The sequence below is a fragment of the Mercenaria mercenaria genome, unplaced genomic scaffold, assembly GCF_021730395.1.
Source record: "Mercenaria mercenaria strain notata unplaced genomic scaffold, MADL_Memer_1 contig_548, whole genome shotgun sequence".
Lineage (NCBI taxonomy): Eukaryota > Metazoa > Mollusca > Bivalvia > Venerida > Veneridae > Mercenaria > Mercenaria mercenaria.
The window spans coordinates 29217-45831 of record NW_026463429.1 but is presented as its reverse complement, the minus strand read 5'-3'; the positions used below and the strand labels follow the sequence as shown (position 1 = coordinate 45831).

The 16615-nt window shown below is 33.0% G+C and overlaps 1 protein-coding gene across 1 annotated transcript in view; it reads left to right on the top strand.

The window, feature by feature from the left end:
* Positions 1-6405: 6405 nt before the first annotated feature.
* The window catches only part of LOC128554586 (glycoprotein-N-acetylgalactosamine 3-beta-galactosyltransferase 1-like), a 36879-nt gene continuing 26669 nt past the window's right edge, over positions 6406-16615 (top strand). The window contains exon 1 of the mRNA XM_053535852.1: positions 6406-6727. Coding sequence (XP_053391827.1) covers positions 6568-6727 — 160 coding nt within the window. The 5' untranslated portion in view covers positions 6406-6567. The remainder of the gene's footprint in view (positions 6728-16615) is intronic.

The window sequence follows — 16615 nt, the reverse complement described above, 5'->3', positions numbered from 1 at the left end:
CTACCTACGCATCTCTTATTGCACACAATTCTCGGCTGTCTACTTGGTAAAAAGGGACAAAATTTCAAAGCTTAACCGTGTTACACATCTACTTTTCTCAAGGAAAGGAAACACTGCAAGCTCACATCTCGAGCTCATATTTTCAGATGTTACTTGGTTCAAATTACTTCCTCTTTAAGATTCCATTAAAAACGATTGACATCAAAAATTGACAACTTTCCATTTCATCATTTAACAGACAAGGACATTTCCTCATGTTTGTCTCTTGGCGTTTTTGAAGCAATGCCTTACGTTTTTGCAGCAGAGTTTTTTTATACTATTTAACTTTCTAGACGTTGAATAAAACAAGAATCATAGCGTAACGTCTCCATGTAATATAGAACAAACATATAGTAGGCCCTTTCCGATCATGTCAGGCTCTTTCTGCGGAAAAGGCCCTTTCATACTGGTTCCTGACATTATAGCTATGGAACGCAATTAATAACTGTTTTATCCAGACTGATTGTGATATTGTCAATTACATCGTAAGATGATTGTTTTTGTAATGAGTGCTCTTCAATACACCTCCACTGCAGTAATGTTTTGTAATTTTATTAAATAATTTGTATTAAATTTTGCTAATTTACATATTCTTTTTTTACCGAATCTTAATCTAAGTAAATAAGTAGATCAACAAAATTGACATAAATCAAAACTTCAATTGAAACGCCTTTACACTTGATGTCAAGGCAGTAAAACTGTTCCATTGAAAAATATTTCACTAGAACATCTCTGTTATTTTGCGATGATTATTGTTTTCCAATTGCAACAACAATTTTGTTCAGACGAAACGTAAAAATGTTCCATTGATATACCCAGTGTTGCAGTTAAATAAAAAATGCATGCAAGTTTTAGAATAATCGAAAGCATGTAAATTTATAGGATCTATAGACACAATTGGCAGTCCGGTGCTGTCAAATGTTTTAACGTCCAATTCAAATCTCTGCTGTATTAAGGTTACTGAATATTTCGAAAGCGAGCTAAAAGCTTGTACAAGAGCTGCTTGTCGGTTGTTAAGTGAGACTTACTAACTTTTTACTTTCTTGTGAGCCGATTCAAATTGTTGTCTAGTTACGCTAAGTATCTCGTCTTAGATTTAGATGGAAATCATCAACGTTGAAGCCTGATCCAAACTTTGAACAAAGCGCAGCCCAAAGCCACTTCACATTCAGCTTCCCGTTTTACTGAGAAAACGCCAAACGATGTGAAAGTTTGAATTCATCTACGAGATGAATGGGATCTTCTTAGACAGCCTCGTATTTGCCAACATAACCAAACGAAATATTACATGATAAGCAATGCAAACATTTGGATTAAAAATATCCCTCAATGCATGGTGAAGGTACAACATGTACAGTATAATTAACAAATTCCGTCATGACCAAATTGAGATTAACTGTGCTTTCTTATGAAATGCATTTAAAGTTTCGATATACAGGTATGATCGTTTGATTATATCATACTGTAACTAACAGGAATAATTGTTTTTGGAATAACACAATACTCTTTCACTGATAGAGATATCTCGCTCGGGGGTATCTGTCTAGGGTGAGCATCATCACTTAAAACAGTATCTGAGCGCTAGCGACAGGTTCTTTCTCTTGCATCCCGTATTCTTCAATTGATAGAAAAAATAATATTAACGCATGTATTTCTTTTATACATTATTTATGCCATATGAATTACGCAAGAATTACAGCAAGTGAGTCATCTAAAACCCGAGGTGTAATGACAGGTTTTTTAAATCACGGGGGTGGGGTTGGGTGGGTGATAGAATCTTTCTTGCAATTTTTTGCAAGTAAGTATTTTATTATAAACCTGCTTTGTATATGAAATCGGAAGTGCAGCTTGTTTTTAACAAGTAAATATGAACAGGTAGACAAATATTTTGAATTTTACCTTTTGTATTGCATGTTTCCGGACAACATTCATCAATTAATATATATTAGATCTGACCTAGTTCTATAAATAACACGCACCAACAAAGGTAGACCTTGAAGCAAAACGTTTATCTTATCATTCTTGTGTTATTTGTTTGAAACTGTAATTATAGAAAATAAGATTTAGATCGACCCATTTACATTATGTTTTTCTATTGTATATGAAAAACAATCTGCTAGAACAGTAGACTTACGAAGTCGGGTTTGAACTGGTAGCAATCAATGCATTCAAGGTTTTGAACAGGTAGCAATCAATAATTGCAGTGTATGTAATCGTCCATTGTTGAGATATACATAGCTATTTGAGAGGTGAAAGACAAACACGAAAAAATGCATGGTATATAGTAAAAAGGTCATTATAACAGCAAATGCCGTTTGTAATATCGCTCGTAAAAAGGAAATATAGCCAGTTATAACAAATCATTTCTTAGTCTGAGACAAAATTCATATACATGTATTCTTCTGGGGACCGCGACTGGATCCGTAAAGATCCGTAAATGACGTCATCAATATCGCGTTCGATTATGAAAAGAAAACTGCTAAATAATGTCTGAATAAACCAATAGAAAGACTTATAATATCAGATATCATGCAACAAAACAAGCTAATTTGGCATTAAATATTCATATTTCCACTTATAAGAAAAAAGTATTAAATCCCCTTTACTGGTTTTCTTTTTACCCCGCCCACCTAAATTACATTTACAACCAACGCATTTACAATACACTGAGTTTATCATGGACCCTACTCATTTCATTCAACTAATTGCAGAAGGGCATCAAAGGCAGATGGAAATGTTGTCGTATCTGGAACAAAACAATTATGTCATATCATCTCTTTCGTCTTTTTTCCTGAAAATGAGGGCGAACCTCCACACATTCCGTACATTATTGTGACACTTTGCAATTTTCACGTTAAGGGGAAATGCCACAGTTGCCTATATGTATAGAGGATAAAAAAAATTCAGAATTTCTTTAAACTTTGTGTACTGACGGGGAAACAAGTTTAAAACAGAAATATGCATCAAAACTTATAGGTACATAGTCTTTATCTTGTATCACCTGCCCTTGAAAGTAGATTTTTTCCAGTATTTTCTGACTTTCAAGGGCATATAATTCATGACCAAGGCTGTGTTCCCATGGTTTGTTTTACTTTATATTTCTGTTTTTGATTTGAATCTCTGTCAGTAAAAATGGTTGGAAGAAGAAATTTCTTCTGTAAGAAAATTTCTACCCTATGTCAATGTAGAAACTGTTGCAAAAAGTAATGTCCTTAAATAGGAACATAACAAAATGACACGACAAAGTCCTAGTCTTCCCCATGGACCGAATTTCTTTGAACTTTGCATACTGACTGCAAATAAAGTCTGAAAGTGAAATGAAATTTAAAATAAACAATTTTCTTGCCTTTATTTTGAATTATGTGTCTTTGAAAATTGAACATTTTTAGTATTTTCTGACTTTCAAGGGCAGATGATTCAAGATCTTCTATACATATTTCCGTTTTAAACTTGATTTTCAGTCAGTACACAAAGTTTAAAGAAATTCTGCCCGTAGGAAAACTTTTGCCTATATACAAACTGTCCCATTCCCTTTAATGCAACGTCTCTAAAACACTGTCTCGTAACAATACAACAACGTATGTATAGTTTAGAGCTTGGTGAAAACATGAACAGTTTAAATCATACAGATAACAAGCTCAAAATGTATAAATAAAAGAACATACTAGAGCAAGCCCTACAAAAAACGTGTGTGTTTACAACAGTTAATTCAGTAAAAATTCTCAAACATTTTATTCCTTCCATGTTACAAGTCTATAGAACAGCGTTGATATAAGTAGCCCCGACACCTTATTTAATGCCTTAAACACACATCGGTGACTAAAGGCATGGCATGTCAAACACAAAACTGCCGGTGTAAATAAAATGCACTTCTAAAGAATTGGGTTGTATTTCACAATTAAATATGAACGGACAGACAAAAATTCCGTATTGTACCTTTTAAACTCCGTATTGTACCTTCCGTATTGTATGCTGCCGGACTATTTTCATAAATATGCATGACCCGACAGATTTCTATAAATAGCGCACATATTAAAAACTTCACTAAGTTCCATTTAATATCGATAAATATTGAGATTTCGTTCAAAGACAAAACAAGAATCAAAATGGTAAAGGTATATAATAAAAGGGTCATTATAACAGTAGCTAGATCTGGGACTTTGTATTCGGCTCTCGTGGATTTTGCAAGGTCGGATCACACTCGGCGCTTGCACGCCTCGTGAGATCCGATCTGGCAAAATCCACTCGAGCCGAATACAAAGTTCCAGATCAATCTACTGTTATAATAACCCTATTATCTCTCATGAACAAATACAGTCTAACCTAGTCCTATTGTTTTGCTAAGTTACGTTCTTTACATCCAAAACATTAATAACCAGTGTGAAGACAGGTCTGATTTCGTAATTGGTCAAGCAGTTACACAAATTGTCGAAACTTCAAATCTGGATACAGGTGCCAAAAAGATGATCTCTATAAGACAAAAGTAAAGGCGGCAAAACCTTTTAGTATCGTGGCAGAGCGTCGCTGCAATATAAAAACAACGAAAAGCTTCGGCATGAATATGTATCAAAGTGCTTCTGCCGCACAATTATTGGACAATGCCTTTTGCTACAAGTACATGGCAAAGTGTTTCTGCTGCCCGCCCACATGAGGCCTGGTGCTTCAATTGCACATATATGTGAAATTGATTCTGCAACACATGAACGTCGAAAATGCTTTTGCTGCATGTATAGATCATCAAAGTTCAAAATAACACTTGCTCAATGTATACGGGTAAAGTGCTTCTGTCGTACATTTTTCTTGCATTTGTTTTTTCTACAATCCTTAAGCAATTGGAAGAATACGTGAAGAAAATTTCAACAGCCAAATCCATGTACGTAGTACAAAGTGTAGTTCATGTCGTATAAAGCAGTTACCAGTTTTTTCTAACACTCTTGTTTCCTGTATGTCGTGGTAGAGTCGAAATAACAAGTCCTAAGTGTGATTTATCTTAGAATAACCGTAGGTTTTCGTTCTTATGTGAAACAATAGATCACTCAGGCCTACGACATTCGTGATATATTCTTACGCATAAGAACTCAAAACACGGATTCATCTACGATAAACTACACTTGAGAACTTATTTAAGAAATAATTTATAGCAAAACAGTGCTTTATCACTATTTATAACACGATGAGCGGTTATACGTCGGGCGTAATATTTCACGAGGGCGCACCCCGAGTGAAATTATTTCGGACGACGTATAACCGCCCATCGTGTATAAATAGTGATAAAGCACTGTTTTGCTATAAATTATTTCGATTCTAATATGTTCTTTATTGTAAAATTTATACCAAATATGATGGAACTGTTTCTTCGCGCAAGCATGGTGCCAATAGTAGGTATTTGTTAAAACACGGCAGGACCGGAAACGATAATACGTCTTGCGGCAGAATTCAGTTCGAGCGAAAATTATTACGAATTATTCAGCAAAGCGAATAACTAGTTCAGTATGTGTATAAATTGATCAAAACATTTGTGCAATGTGACATTTCGTTTAAAACATGTTATTAAGTAAAATATTTCATGAAATTTGAAAGCGCTATTTCTCGATGCGTACATGGCGCTAAATATCACGTTGACGTGACGTCAACATAACATCGTTGTGATGATTAAAGCATTGTTGGTCATATTAGAATATTTCCTAATCTAATTTTATTGTATGACATAACACTTGATATGTAAATTTACATCTGTTGGCAGTTTCTTTTAGAATTATTTTTCCCGAATACGGTATCTGAAGCTATGAAACACCACTTCTCAGAATCCATGTTAACAAGATTATCAACGCTGAGTTTAAAATCAGTCATAAATTCAAATACAGCACGCGAATAAACATATAAGTAACAAATAATAATATAGAAATAGATGTTTTAATAACATTTTGTTAAATTATATGTAAATTTATCCCTAGATACGCACCTAAATATGTAGCTAAATAAAATATATTTGACTGTGATATACTGGAAGATTACTTGAAAATTATGCGCATTATAATCCGAAATGTGTTTGTCGGTTTGCTTGTTTTGTCACATTTAACGTCGTTGTACTGGAATTATAATCAGATTTAAATGCATTTGAAACAAAACATAGGCTAAATAAATTTTCCTCATTCAAGTTTGATGACGAATAACATCAAAAGACCCCCATTCATATAAATTAAACGTAAGGAACATTCTCCGTCTAAATGAATTCTAATGGACTAACTGAAATCTGAAGCGATGAAAAATCATTTTCAGAGTTATCCATTCAGTAGATGCATGTGACACAAGTACTAGCCTTGATATGGTTTTCGAAGCATTTCGCTTGATGCATGTTTCCAATACAATCTTTGCGGGCACGTATTATGCTTCGTTTACTGAGGAGATCAATTGATATTTCTCTTCCTTTTAGATTCAGTTCATTAAAATTACGAAACATCGACTTATGAATTTGTACTTTATTTAATATCTTAGTTTATTTTTCTGTTTAAGAATGACAGAATAAGAATGCAGTTGTGTACCGAAACTCATTCTAAGCTTGGTCTGGATACCTCGTTTATTAAAAGTGGCACATTTCGAAAACAGCTGTTTCTAGCAGTCTGCACAGCGATAGTAGTTCTCTTTCTGATACTGCTGGATATGTTTCCTTTAATATCGAAAACACAAGGTTTGTAATTTTATTTTTTTGTATGCTTATATGTTACTGTCATTTCTAGGTTTTTGTTATTGTGGAAAAAAAGGAAGAACGCTTTTGATTATATAGTGATAAAATATGTTTCTGATTTTAAAACATTGTTGTTTATTCTAAAGCCATTAAAGATGTTTTATCAACATATCTATGATATGGTAATCAAAATCGTAAAAGCCAACAATTAGTGCATTATTTCTGTGTTCATTTTAGGTTCGTCCTAATACAAATTACCAAAAAGAGGTCAGAATTACTATTACAGACTTGTTACAGGTGTGCTGCTTGCATGCTACAGGTTAATTGTATAATCATAATACAATACATATTCTATTAAATCGTGAAATATAAGATGATTTACTGTAGGAAATTTAACTTCTTTCTTCAAAAAAAAAAAATAATAATAAAACAAATCAAACAATAAAAAAATCCCTAAAATAAAAGATATAAAGCTGCGCAATGTTTATTTATCTTGTGTTGGGCGACCTGGAAGCTGTTATATTTCGATCTTCTGATCGTTCAAGCAGGACATTTATGTAATGTTAGCGTACCGTTCAGTTTTTCAACTTGAACAACTCGCCTAAGGTAGTTCCAGTACTCCTGCTATAATTGTTTTGTGCTTTATTTCTAGACTATTTCGCCAGAACTTTTTATCTGTCCTTATGCAGTTTCTGTGATATACAGGCTACATAACTTCAGATCCCCGCTCAAAATTGCCGTTTGTTAAAATCTGTTTTCTTCTTAAGGGCACACCTATTATCTTAGCTCGGGACCATACGATTTTTTCTTGGAACAGCACTCTGTTCATCTTTGAATGTGACTTTTACATCACCATTTGAATATTTCTGCGGGTGTCTCTAGATTTTATTTCCGTACTTGTAACATTTGTAAAATTAGGTTCTGCTCAGCTCAAGGCTTGGGGCGTGGACGGTAGCTTATATTTACATTACAATATGTAATGATGAAGCTAGTTTTGTCAAAACGGATATAACGTTTTCACTCAATTAATAATTGTAACATTTTGAACAACATACCAGAAAAAATATCGTTAGCATGGGCTTTTATTTTTATGAAGTAGAAAATAGTTAATGATCTAAAAAGTGGAAAATGTGTTTCCGGTATAGACACAACATAATTTCCACCGTGAAAACGTATTTTTATCTGAAAGACTGAACATATTTGTTTGATGATGGTGTAGAAAAAAAACTTCAGACATCAAAAAGCCAAAAAAAAAAAATAGTTTTTGGTATCTACAGTTTGTAGAGAAAACACAATACTTTGACTTAATTTACGTGTAAAAATACTCAAAGAAATATTCAACAAAAAAGCCATGTTCCAAGACCGCGGCATATTCAAACAGCATAGCAATCTCACTTTAAAGCAAGTCACAATATTTCCAGCGACCAGAAATTATACAAACCAGAAATTATCATGCATGTATGTGTGACCACTCAGGCTTGAAAGACGTCATAGCGCGGGGAGGGGTGGTTTAATTTTTCCGGTTGTTGGTAGGTATTTCATATTAAAAAAAAAACTTACGATTGTTTTCTGGATCAAAAATGAAATTAATTTTCATAAAAAAACAATAGTTTATTGCTTTTCCTTAACGAAATATAAAACAGTATCTAAACACGTTTCGTTTTTACTTTTATTAATAAATTGTTGCCTGAATATTATTTATGCCAACTAAGTTGCAAAGCGGCGTTCCATTAATGCGATAAGCCAATCGCATATCGGAAAAGAATCACGTGAAAACACCAACGTTCCACAGTTAATAAACATGAACAAACTATACATATAAGCTATAGACAAAAGAAAACATGAAGGATCGGAAAGCTGTAGGCACCTTGTTGAACATTTTTTAATGAGGCTCGCTACTTTCCTCTTAAATGTCGCCATCATCTCAGATCGTGATTATTTTATGTATACACAAACAGAAATGCATACCCTTTGAAATAGCACATGTTTTCTATAAATATCTAATAAAGTTTTGACGTCGAATTTAAATATGCACCTTATTAACGTTAAACGCTCGGGATTTTAATAATTTTCATCCGGTTGTGCCGTTTAAACTTTCATTTATTCTACATAATTCTCTTTATCATACGTATCAATTTTTGAACTTCAGCAAATCGAAACACTGACTGGTGTTAAAATATGAAAGAAAGATAAGTAGGTGTTTCAAGTGTTACGTCTAAGGGTAACACTTTCTTGTTTATCAAAATATAAAAGGTAATAGGAAAAATAGAACAGCAACAAATAACAAGTATATTTATAAAAGTAAGAATTCAAATACCTTAATATCTAGCTGTAAAATCCAATTCTAAAATGCAATTAAAGTCAACTTCCTGGGGGGTCAAATTTAAATCCAAACAGTACTGTTACGTCAAAGCAAAGGTAACAGAAATCTAAACAGTACTGTTACGTCAAACCAAAGTTACAGGAAAAGAAACCAGCAACTATTAACAATAAGAAAAGATTATTAATAAAATAATAACAAATCCAAAGAGAATTCAATATGTCCAAAGAATCTAGTCTCCTCTCTTCAACGTTTTTTATAATCCACAATATAAATGTATACTGGGCGTCATTGAAAAGTTACCACTTAATGTATACCTCTTGACTTTCTTATGCAATATCGAGGTCACTTTTTCATAGCCTGTGCGCGGTTTATTACTTATAGACCCAGTCTGGCCATGTCTTCTAACCCATTTCAAGACTGTCAGGTGAGAACAGCACTTACGACGTGCAATTTCACGACATGAAAGTTCAGCGTCAACCATGCCTATTGCCCGATGGCGTTGTTCGTGCCTTAAACGTGGCATTTAAGCAAAGATATTCTGTTTTTTTTAACGTATTTCTTTTAGTCTGTCGACTAACTTTCAAGAGCGATGAATGATTTGCGATAAATATTTCGTACATGTCGACATTGCTCGAAAAAGTCATTTTGCACGTGCAGCCCGTGCCTCAAATGGAGTTCATCGACTTTGAAATTTTTTTCCCCAGTCAAAATATGTAGTCGTGCTACGCTTTTAACACAGTCAAACGCGAGTTTTAAAATATCAGGGCCATTAGGGTGGTAACTTTTCAGTGACGCTTAGTATAGATCCTTCAAGTGTTAGATATCTAAACTGGCAATATTTTGCTATTAAGAAATACAGGAAAGTTTCTCATTAAGTTATTAATCCCCCGCCACAAGTGGCGGGGGTTATAGGAATGGTCTCCGTCCGTCCTTCCGTCCTAGTGTCCGTCCGTCCCTAACACTTTCGTGTCTGCTCCATATCTCCTAAACCCCTTGGAGGGTTTTCATGAAACTTGGGTCAAATAATCACATCATCAAGACAATGTGCAGAAACCATAAGTCAGCCTTGTCGGATTAAGGTCAAGGTCATACCTCAAGGTAAAAGGTTTGAGGAATTTTATAAAACTTAAGTCAAATGATCACCTTATCAAAACAATGGACAGAACTTATGAGTGAGCCATGCCGGCTCAAGGTCAAGGTCACAACTGAGGTTCAAAGGTTTCAACCTTCCATTTTGTGTCCACTCTGTATCTCCTAAACCCCATGAAGAATATTCATCAAACTAGGGTCAAATGATCACCATATCAAGAACTCATGAGTCAGTTATGTCAACTCAAGATCAAGGTCACAACTGAAGGTCAAAGGTTTGAGCTCTGTATCTCCTATACCCCTTGAAGGATTTTCATGAAACGTCGATCAAATGATCACCTCATCAAGACGTTGTGTAGAATTTATGAGTCAGCCATGTCAGTTCAAGGTCAAGATCACAGCTAAAGTTCAGACTGCCTTGTAACTTTAGGTTTTGTCCTGTCGGCCGACAGCTTTTTATTTAAAGAATAATGTAAGGTTCTAGAGCTTTCAAAACCAAGTTTCTACAAGAACAAAGAGAAAATTCTTAAAAGCAAGAAGAATCAAGACTTTACAAATACATACCCTGTTTATCAGTATTGTGGTAAAACATTCTGGAATACCATAGGATATAAAAAACTTAATAATGATACACCAAAAATAGGTCAGTAAACAATAAGTTATCAATAGGGCCTAAGGGAAAATGACATATAAATAATTTCTTCCCAGGAAACCTTAGTTTTTCTTACAGAGATAGAGTCCAGCTTACATAATTGTCAACAGTTTCTGCTTCCCTGATTTAGTTTTATGCAAGAGACCAACCCAGTCCACTATAATTCTACTGAACGGTTCGTCAAATGAGGATATTGGCTAAAGATGTGCCTTGGGTGCTTTCTAATTACATAAGCCTACCATTTGAGACGTATGACAGAACCTAAAAATGGGACACAACAGATTTTAAATTAGACTTTTGGTATGTTTTATTAACACCACAGTGACCTGACATGGGACAACAATTTTAGTCTACTGTTTATTCATCAGCAGAGATTCCCACGTTTAATGAAATAACAGACTGGGACCTAAGAAGCTTCTTCTTCCCTTATACACTTTTGAAACAATAATGAAATATCAGGGTCATTGTTTTGTCGCTGAATAAGCAATGACATTGACAGTAAATTATAACTTTCAGAGAAGTTGTCTGAGTCTGTCAGCTGAGCGGACAATTTTGAAGAGACAGAATTGCCTGTCTCAGAATTAAATGTTTCATTGATAATAGTATTAGACAAATACAAAGAATGTGTATCTGCACAAGAAGGTTAAAGGTCAGGAACTTCCTGCTCAACTCCATCGGTATTTTTTCTCCAAACAATGGATACCTTTAAACGGTAATTCAGGTTAAACACGAACGGCCAAAGGGCCCGTAACCAAATCATAAGTTGAATAAAGATTATGGATGTACAGAAACAAAGCACACTCTCAAAGTCTTCCCAGAAAAAGGCACGAACTAGAGGATGAGAAACTCCGTTATCTCTTAAGATTTTAATAGGTGAAGACTGAGCAGAATCATCAATAAGTAAAACAGAACCATTAGATAAAAATTGCTCATAAACCCCTATGGTAGAACCAGAATTTGTGTCCTTGACCTCTAATATAGTGTTATATCAGTACAAGACAGGGTTTAGATTTCAGCCTTGCCTTCTCATATCTTTCTTGCTACCTATTCAGATTGAAGCTTTCAGATCAATCTGTATTGCAATAGTTACAGGTTGGTAAAGACAAAGATTTTTCAGTAGCTTTATTATTTGTAGAGTTTGATATTTGAGAACTTCCTGTATCAAACTTATTACCAGAATAGAACCAAGAAGAGTTTTGCGAAAAAAGAGGATTTTTTGTTGAAAGCATTTGGTTTGTTGGATTGAAGTATAATCATCAGTCTAAATATTCAACATGTTGTTCATCAGAGAAAGTTTTAACCTCGATGCAAATACATCTTTTAAATTCTTCAGTTGACATTAGCTGCCTGTCTCAGCTTATCATAACTAGGACCTATCTTCTTTGATGTACACTACGTTTCAAATAACTGCTCTGTAATTCTGTCAAATTAAATTAGGGTAAGATCAGCATTTTTTCAACAAATTGGAACCCTTTGCATGTAATCCTAATGAACCCGCTAATAACCTTTCGATATTTTTTGACAGGCTCAATATTTGACAGGCTCAAGCTTTGTTCTATATGTTGTATATCAATTTCACGGGTTTTGCCAGCAAGAACACATTATAAAAGAAGACACCAATTTATAGTAATCTTTGTATCTCAACCTTGCTTTAAATTAAATTCGTTAAAATTGGTATATGTACAAATCGCACATGTCAGCTATGATTTCTTCAAATGTTGATAAGGTAAGGGAAATATTTAAATAACAATGTAGTTGTACGAATTCTATTCAACTTAAACTTGTAGAAATTAACCCATGGGGTAACCTCAAACTGGGCACAGAACCATTGTGAGGCATTCTGAACCATACATTCTGGTCGGATACACTCACTTCTACGAAAATATTAAGAAAATGACGGACTAATTATAAAGTACATGTATTATAAGACAGACGGATTGATTGATTGACTTATTACAATTATATTTTGGAAAATAAATTAAATGGCTATAAATAGATGATTGACTGATTGACTGACTGACTGAGCTGTTCAACTGAAAAATAAACGAAATGATACGAAAAGAAAAGTTACACGATTTACCTAAGTATTCTAAGTACAGATCATAAGATTATCTGATTGAATGTATTATGAATAGATAGACTTGGGGACTAACTAATTGACTAAATAACCGACTGAAAACTATGTCGTTCTTTAAAAAAATAATTGTATATCAAATTTTATTTAGGTAACAGACACTTGAAAGGAATGTCTAGATAAATAATAAAATAAATGGTTGACAGACAGACAGACAGACGGACAGACAAACCTTCACATTTACTTGTGTGAAGACTCTAAATTCATTTACATCATCTGGTTCATGTCAGTTCATTAATTTTGGGATTATATGAAATTTTGGTTATTTAAATTTCTTTTTATACAAACAGTTTGTTAAAGTTGATCAAATACATTCAAAGTTTACTTGCATGATATTCCACTGAATTCATATAAATTGCCGGAAATATTGTCTTGAAATGTCATTAAATTTCAGATTTTGTGAAATTTTGGTAAATTAAATTTCTGATTATGTACACATAGTGTTAAATTTGATCAGTGCTATATAAAATTTACTTGCATGAAGATCGACTAAATTCAAATATCAGCAGATTTATTGTCCTAAAATTATAATCAAGTCAGAATTTCATAATATTTATGAGAAATTTAAATGCAAAGGAAATTTAGGAATTTCATGAAAAAATAAACACAAAGTAACTTCAAGGACAATTTTGAAATCTAATTAGCTTTAACTTTTCTTTAATGCAATTACATTCAAAATATAGATGCACTTTAAATTACAATTAATTTTGTATTAAATTCCAAAACTTATGCAGTGATAAATAACTTATTGACATGATGTCTCAAAGCTAGGCCAAGTTTATATTGAAAAATGAGGTATCAGAACAAAATGATAATAAAGTAAAGCATAAGAGGGAAAGACATGTTCATAACACATAAAGAGGCGTTTTGTATAAAACCGAAGTTTTTGTGACAACGAAAGTGCGTGAAACTGAGACAGAAGCCATACCACAACCGCTAGTTAAAGACCAAAAAGAGATCAGCTTCATGGAAATTCAGTAATCATATTCTATTTACAGACAACTGAATTCGGTATGTATCAACTGATAAATAAATATAAATAAAAAAGACTAGCTCAGTCTTGTCAAAACTTGTTTTGCTTTAATACGTTTTAATAAGCTTCTTCAATTTAAAGATATATACAATATATTAAAAAAATACAGATGGTGTAAGATCATTGGAAAATTTCGCATCTTGGATGTTTGGTGCTTTTTCGGTTTTCTCTGTGTATCTGTTGCAGATACGTGAAGTTTTTTTTTATATATTCTTTAAACTATTTAATCTTTAATTATAATGTCTAATATTTATATCTGATTGATTAATTGCATTTTTTTTCTATAGACACTTTAAAAGAAAATTAAATTTTGACTTGATCATGACTTCCCATTACTAAATGTCAAAGGGGTACGGAGGATTTGGGCCGATTTTTGCCACCACCAAAATGATGATAAAATATATGCCTTTTTCTCCAAAAATGCATGTTTTTTTTCAAAAATAAACATTAAAATCTGCAAGGACAACTGGTTATGAAAAATATGATGTTTGTATTATGTGCTGTTGTGAAAGAAAGCATTAGCGTATCATGGGGTATACTTAAATAAATTGGACAAACAAAATGATAAATGATTACTGTTACAAATGTTTAATCACAAAATCAATATACACCCACCAGGCTATTCAAACATGCATTATCCGATAACAAAATTGTCATAGAAACAGTCCTAACTAAAGGAAATAACTCTTTGGAATCCTGAAACTAAAAATTTCTAAAATCAATATTCTATTGTTTTTTTTTTGTTAACGTTTCAAAGTACAATTTAAAATCAATTACAGAGGAAGAGTTCTTGGTCTGGTATATTTGTAAATATAAAAAATGTACTTTCACTGTTGGTTACCATGGCAACACGGCTAAAATTTAGCATTTTTTTAACTTTGTTGCATATTGTGGCTCCAATATTTTAATTTTTGGACATTTAAGTGCTGATCACTGTTACTATTGACAATTCATAATGCTCCTTAAAAGAAGCTGGAAAAAGCCTTTCAGTTGCCATGTGTAACAGGTGATTTCGGTAATCAATTTGATAAGTAAGTTTTCATCATTTGTTGTCACAACTTAATTATAAAGATAAAACTGTTATCGTTGATAATATGGTTTCATTTATTCACTTTGTTTTGCATGCGAAAAAGGTATAAATATATGTCATTGCCATGGCATTAGTGAAAATGTTGGTGTCAAAGGTTGGAATACTATTACTGGAGAAAAATAAGTAGAAACTGCACAATTTCGAAGAGGGCCATTTTAAGAACTGGTCTCATAGCAATGGCAACAGAAAAAGACAAAGTTATATGTCTCCCATGATGGTCTGTCAGTGGTGACTGGACATGTTACTAACATTTATTTTCAGTATGGTTTGATTTTGAACTTTGAACTATGTGTCAAAACACTATAGTGGTCATCTACTGAACATAGGCACTCGTGTTATCATGCTGGATGACCATAATATTTCAAAGTGTTCTCCAGCTTATATAACCTGAATCACTGTCTGTCTAATTGTCACTGTGACCTTTATCTTTGATCTTCTGACCCAAATTATTCATCTATTATTTTTTAAAGCCTGATAACCACGGGCATAAGTATTATCAACTTTGGATGATAAAACATTTAAGTACTAGGGTCACTCTGATATTGACATTTAACCTACTGGCACCTTAAAGAAAGAGTTCATTTACTATTTTTGCAATCAGAATTAAGCTAAAGCATTCTGCTATTATTGATCAGTTACTGCTTTCAGTCTTCTCCATACTTCGTGTATAATCATAAATTCCTTATATTGCCTTCCCTTTCCAAATATTGAAGGCCAAATATAATGCAATGCATTTTATGTTGCGAACACAATAAACATTAGAATTCATTTATTTGTGATACTCGAATATTTCATATAAAGAAAAGTTATGACTTCAAAAGAAAGTAAATATGGAGCCAGTTCCAAACACAGTTATGCAGCTTACTAGAAGACTCTAGACTTTTTATATCAGTTTTTTTTCTCATAATAAATCACCATTTAAAACGAATATATATTTAACATGTAGCTGCATCATACGTTATCAATATTTATTGTCAGTAAATATATATTGATTTATATATGTAAGGCAACACTCTATTCATTGTTAGATTATCATCCACTCCCACTATTTCATTCCCACCTACAAAGATTAATTCCTAAGATCATCTATGAAATATTTCTATAAAGAATGTAATAAATGTGTTTTTTTTCCAGTAATTTTTGCTTATAATCAAACCCATTTAACAAAATAACTATTACGTGTCATTTTTTTTCTCTTTAATTCCTCATTTAAGCAAAAAATATATATCTGATCTGAAAAAATCCCCCATCCACTTGTGAAGAAAAAATAATCTAGCAATGAATTTATTATGGCCTCAGATACAAGTAAGAAATACTATACAATGTTATATGTATTCTGCTGTTCCATGGACTTATTCGTTTTGCAAGATCTTTCTCAAGAATAGATGATTTTAATGAAAGAAATCTTCATATCATCAAGAAATTGTTACAACAGGGTTACCGTTATCATAAGCTACGAAAAGCTTTCAACAGGGGTTAAAAAGTTTATCAAAAGAGGATACTGTGCGGAAATCGTGAAGAACAGTGCATGTTAAATAATTGACTCCTCTACAATTAATCGCTACGCTTT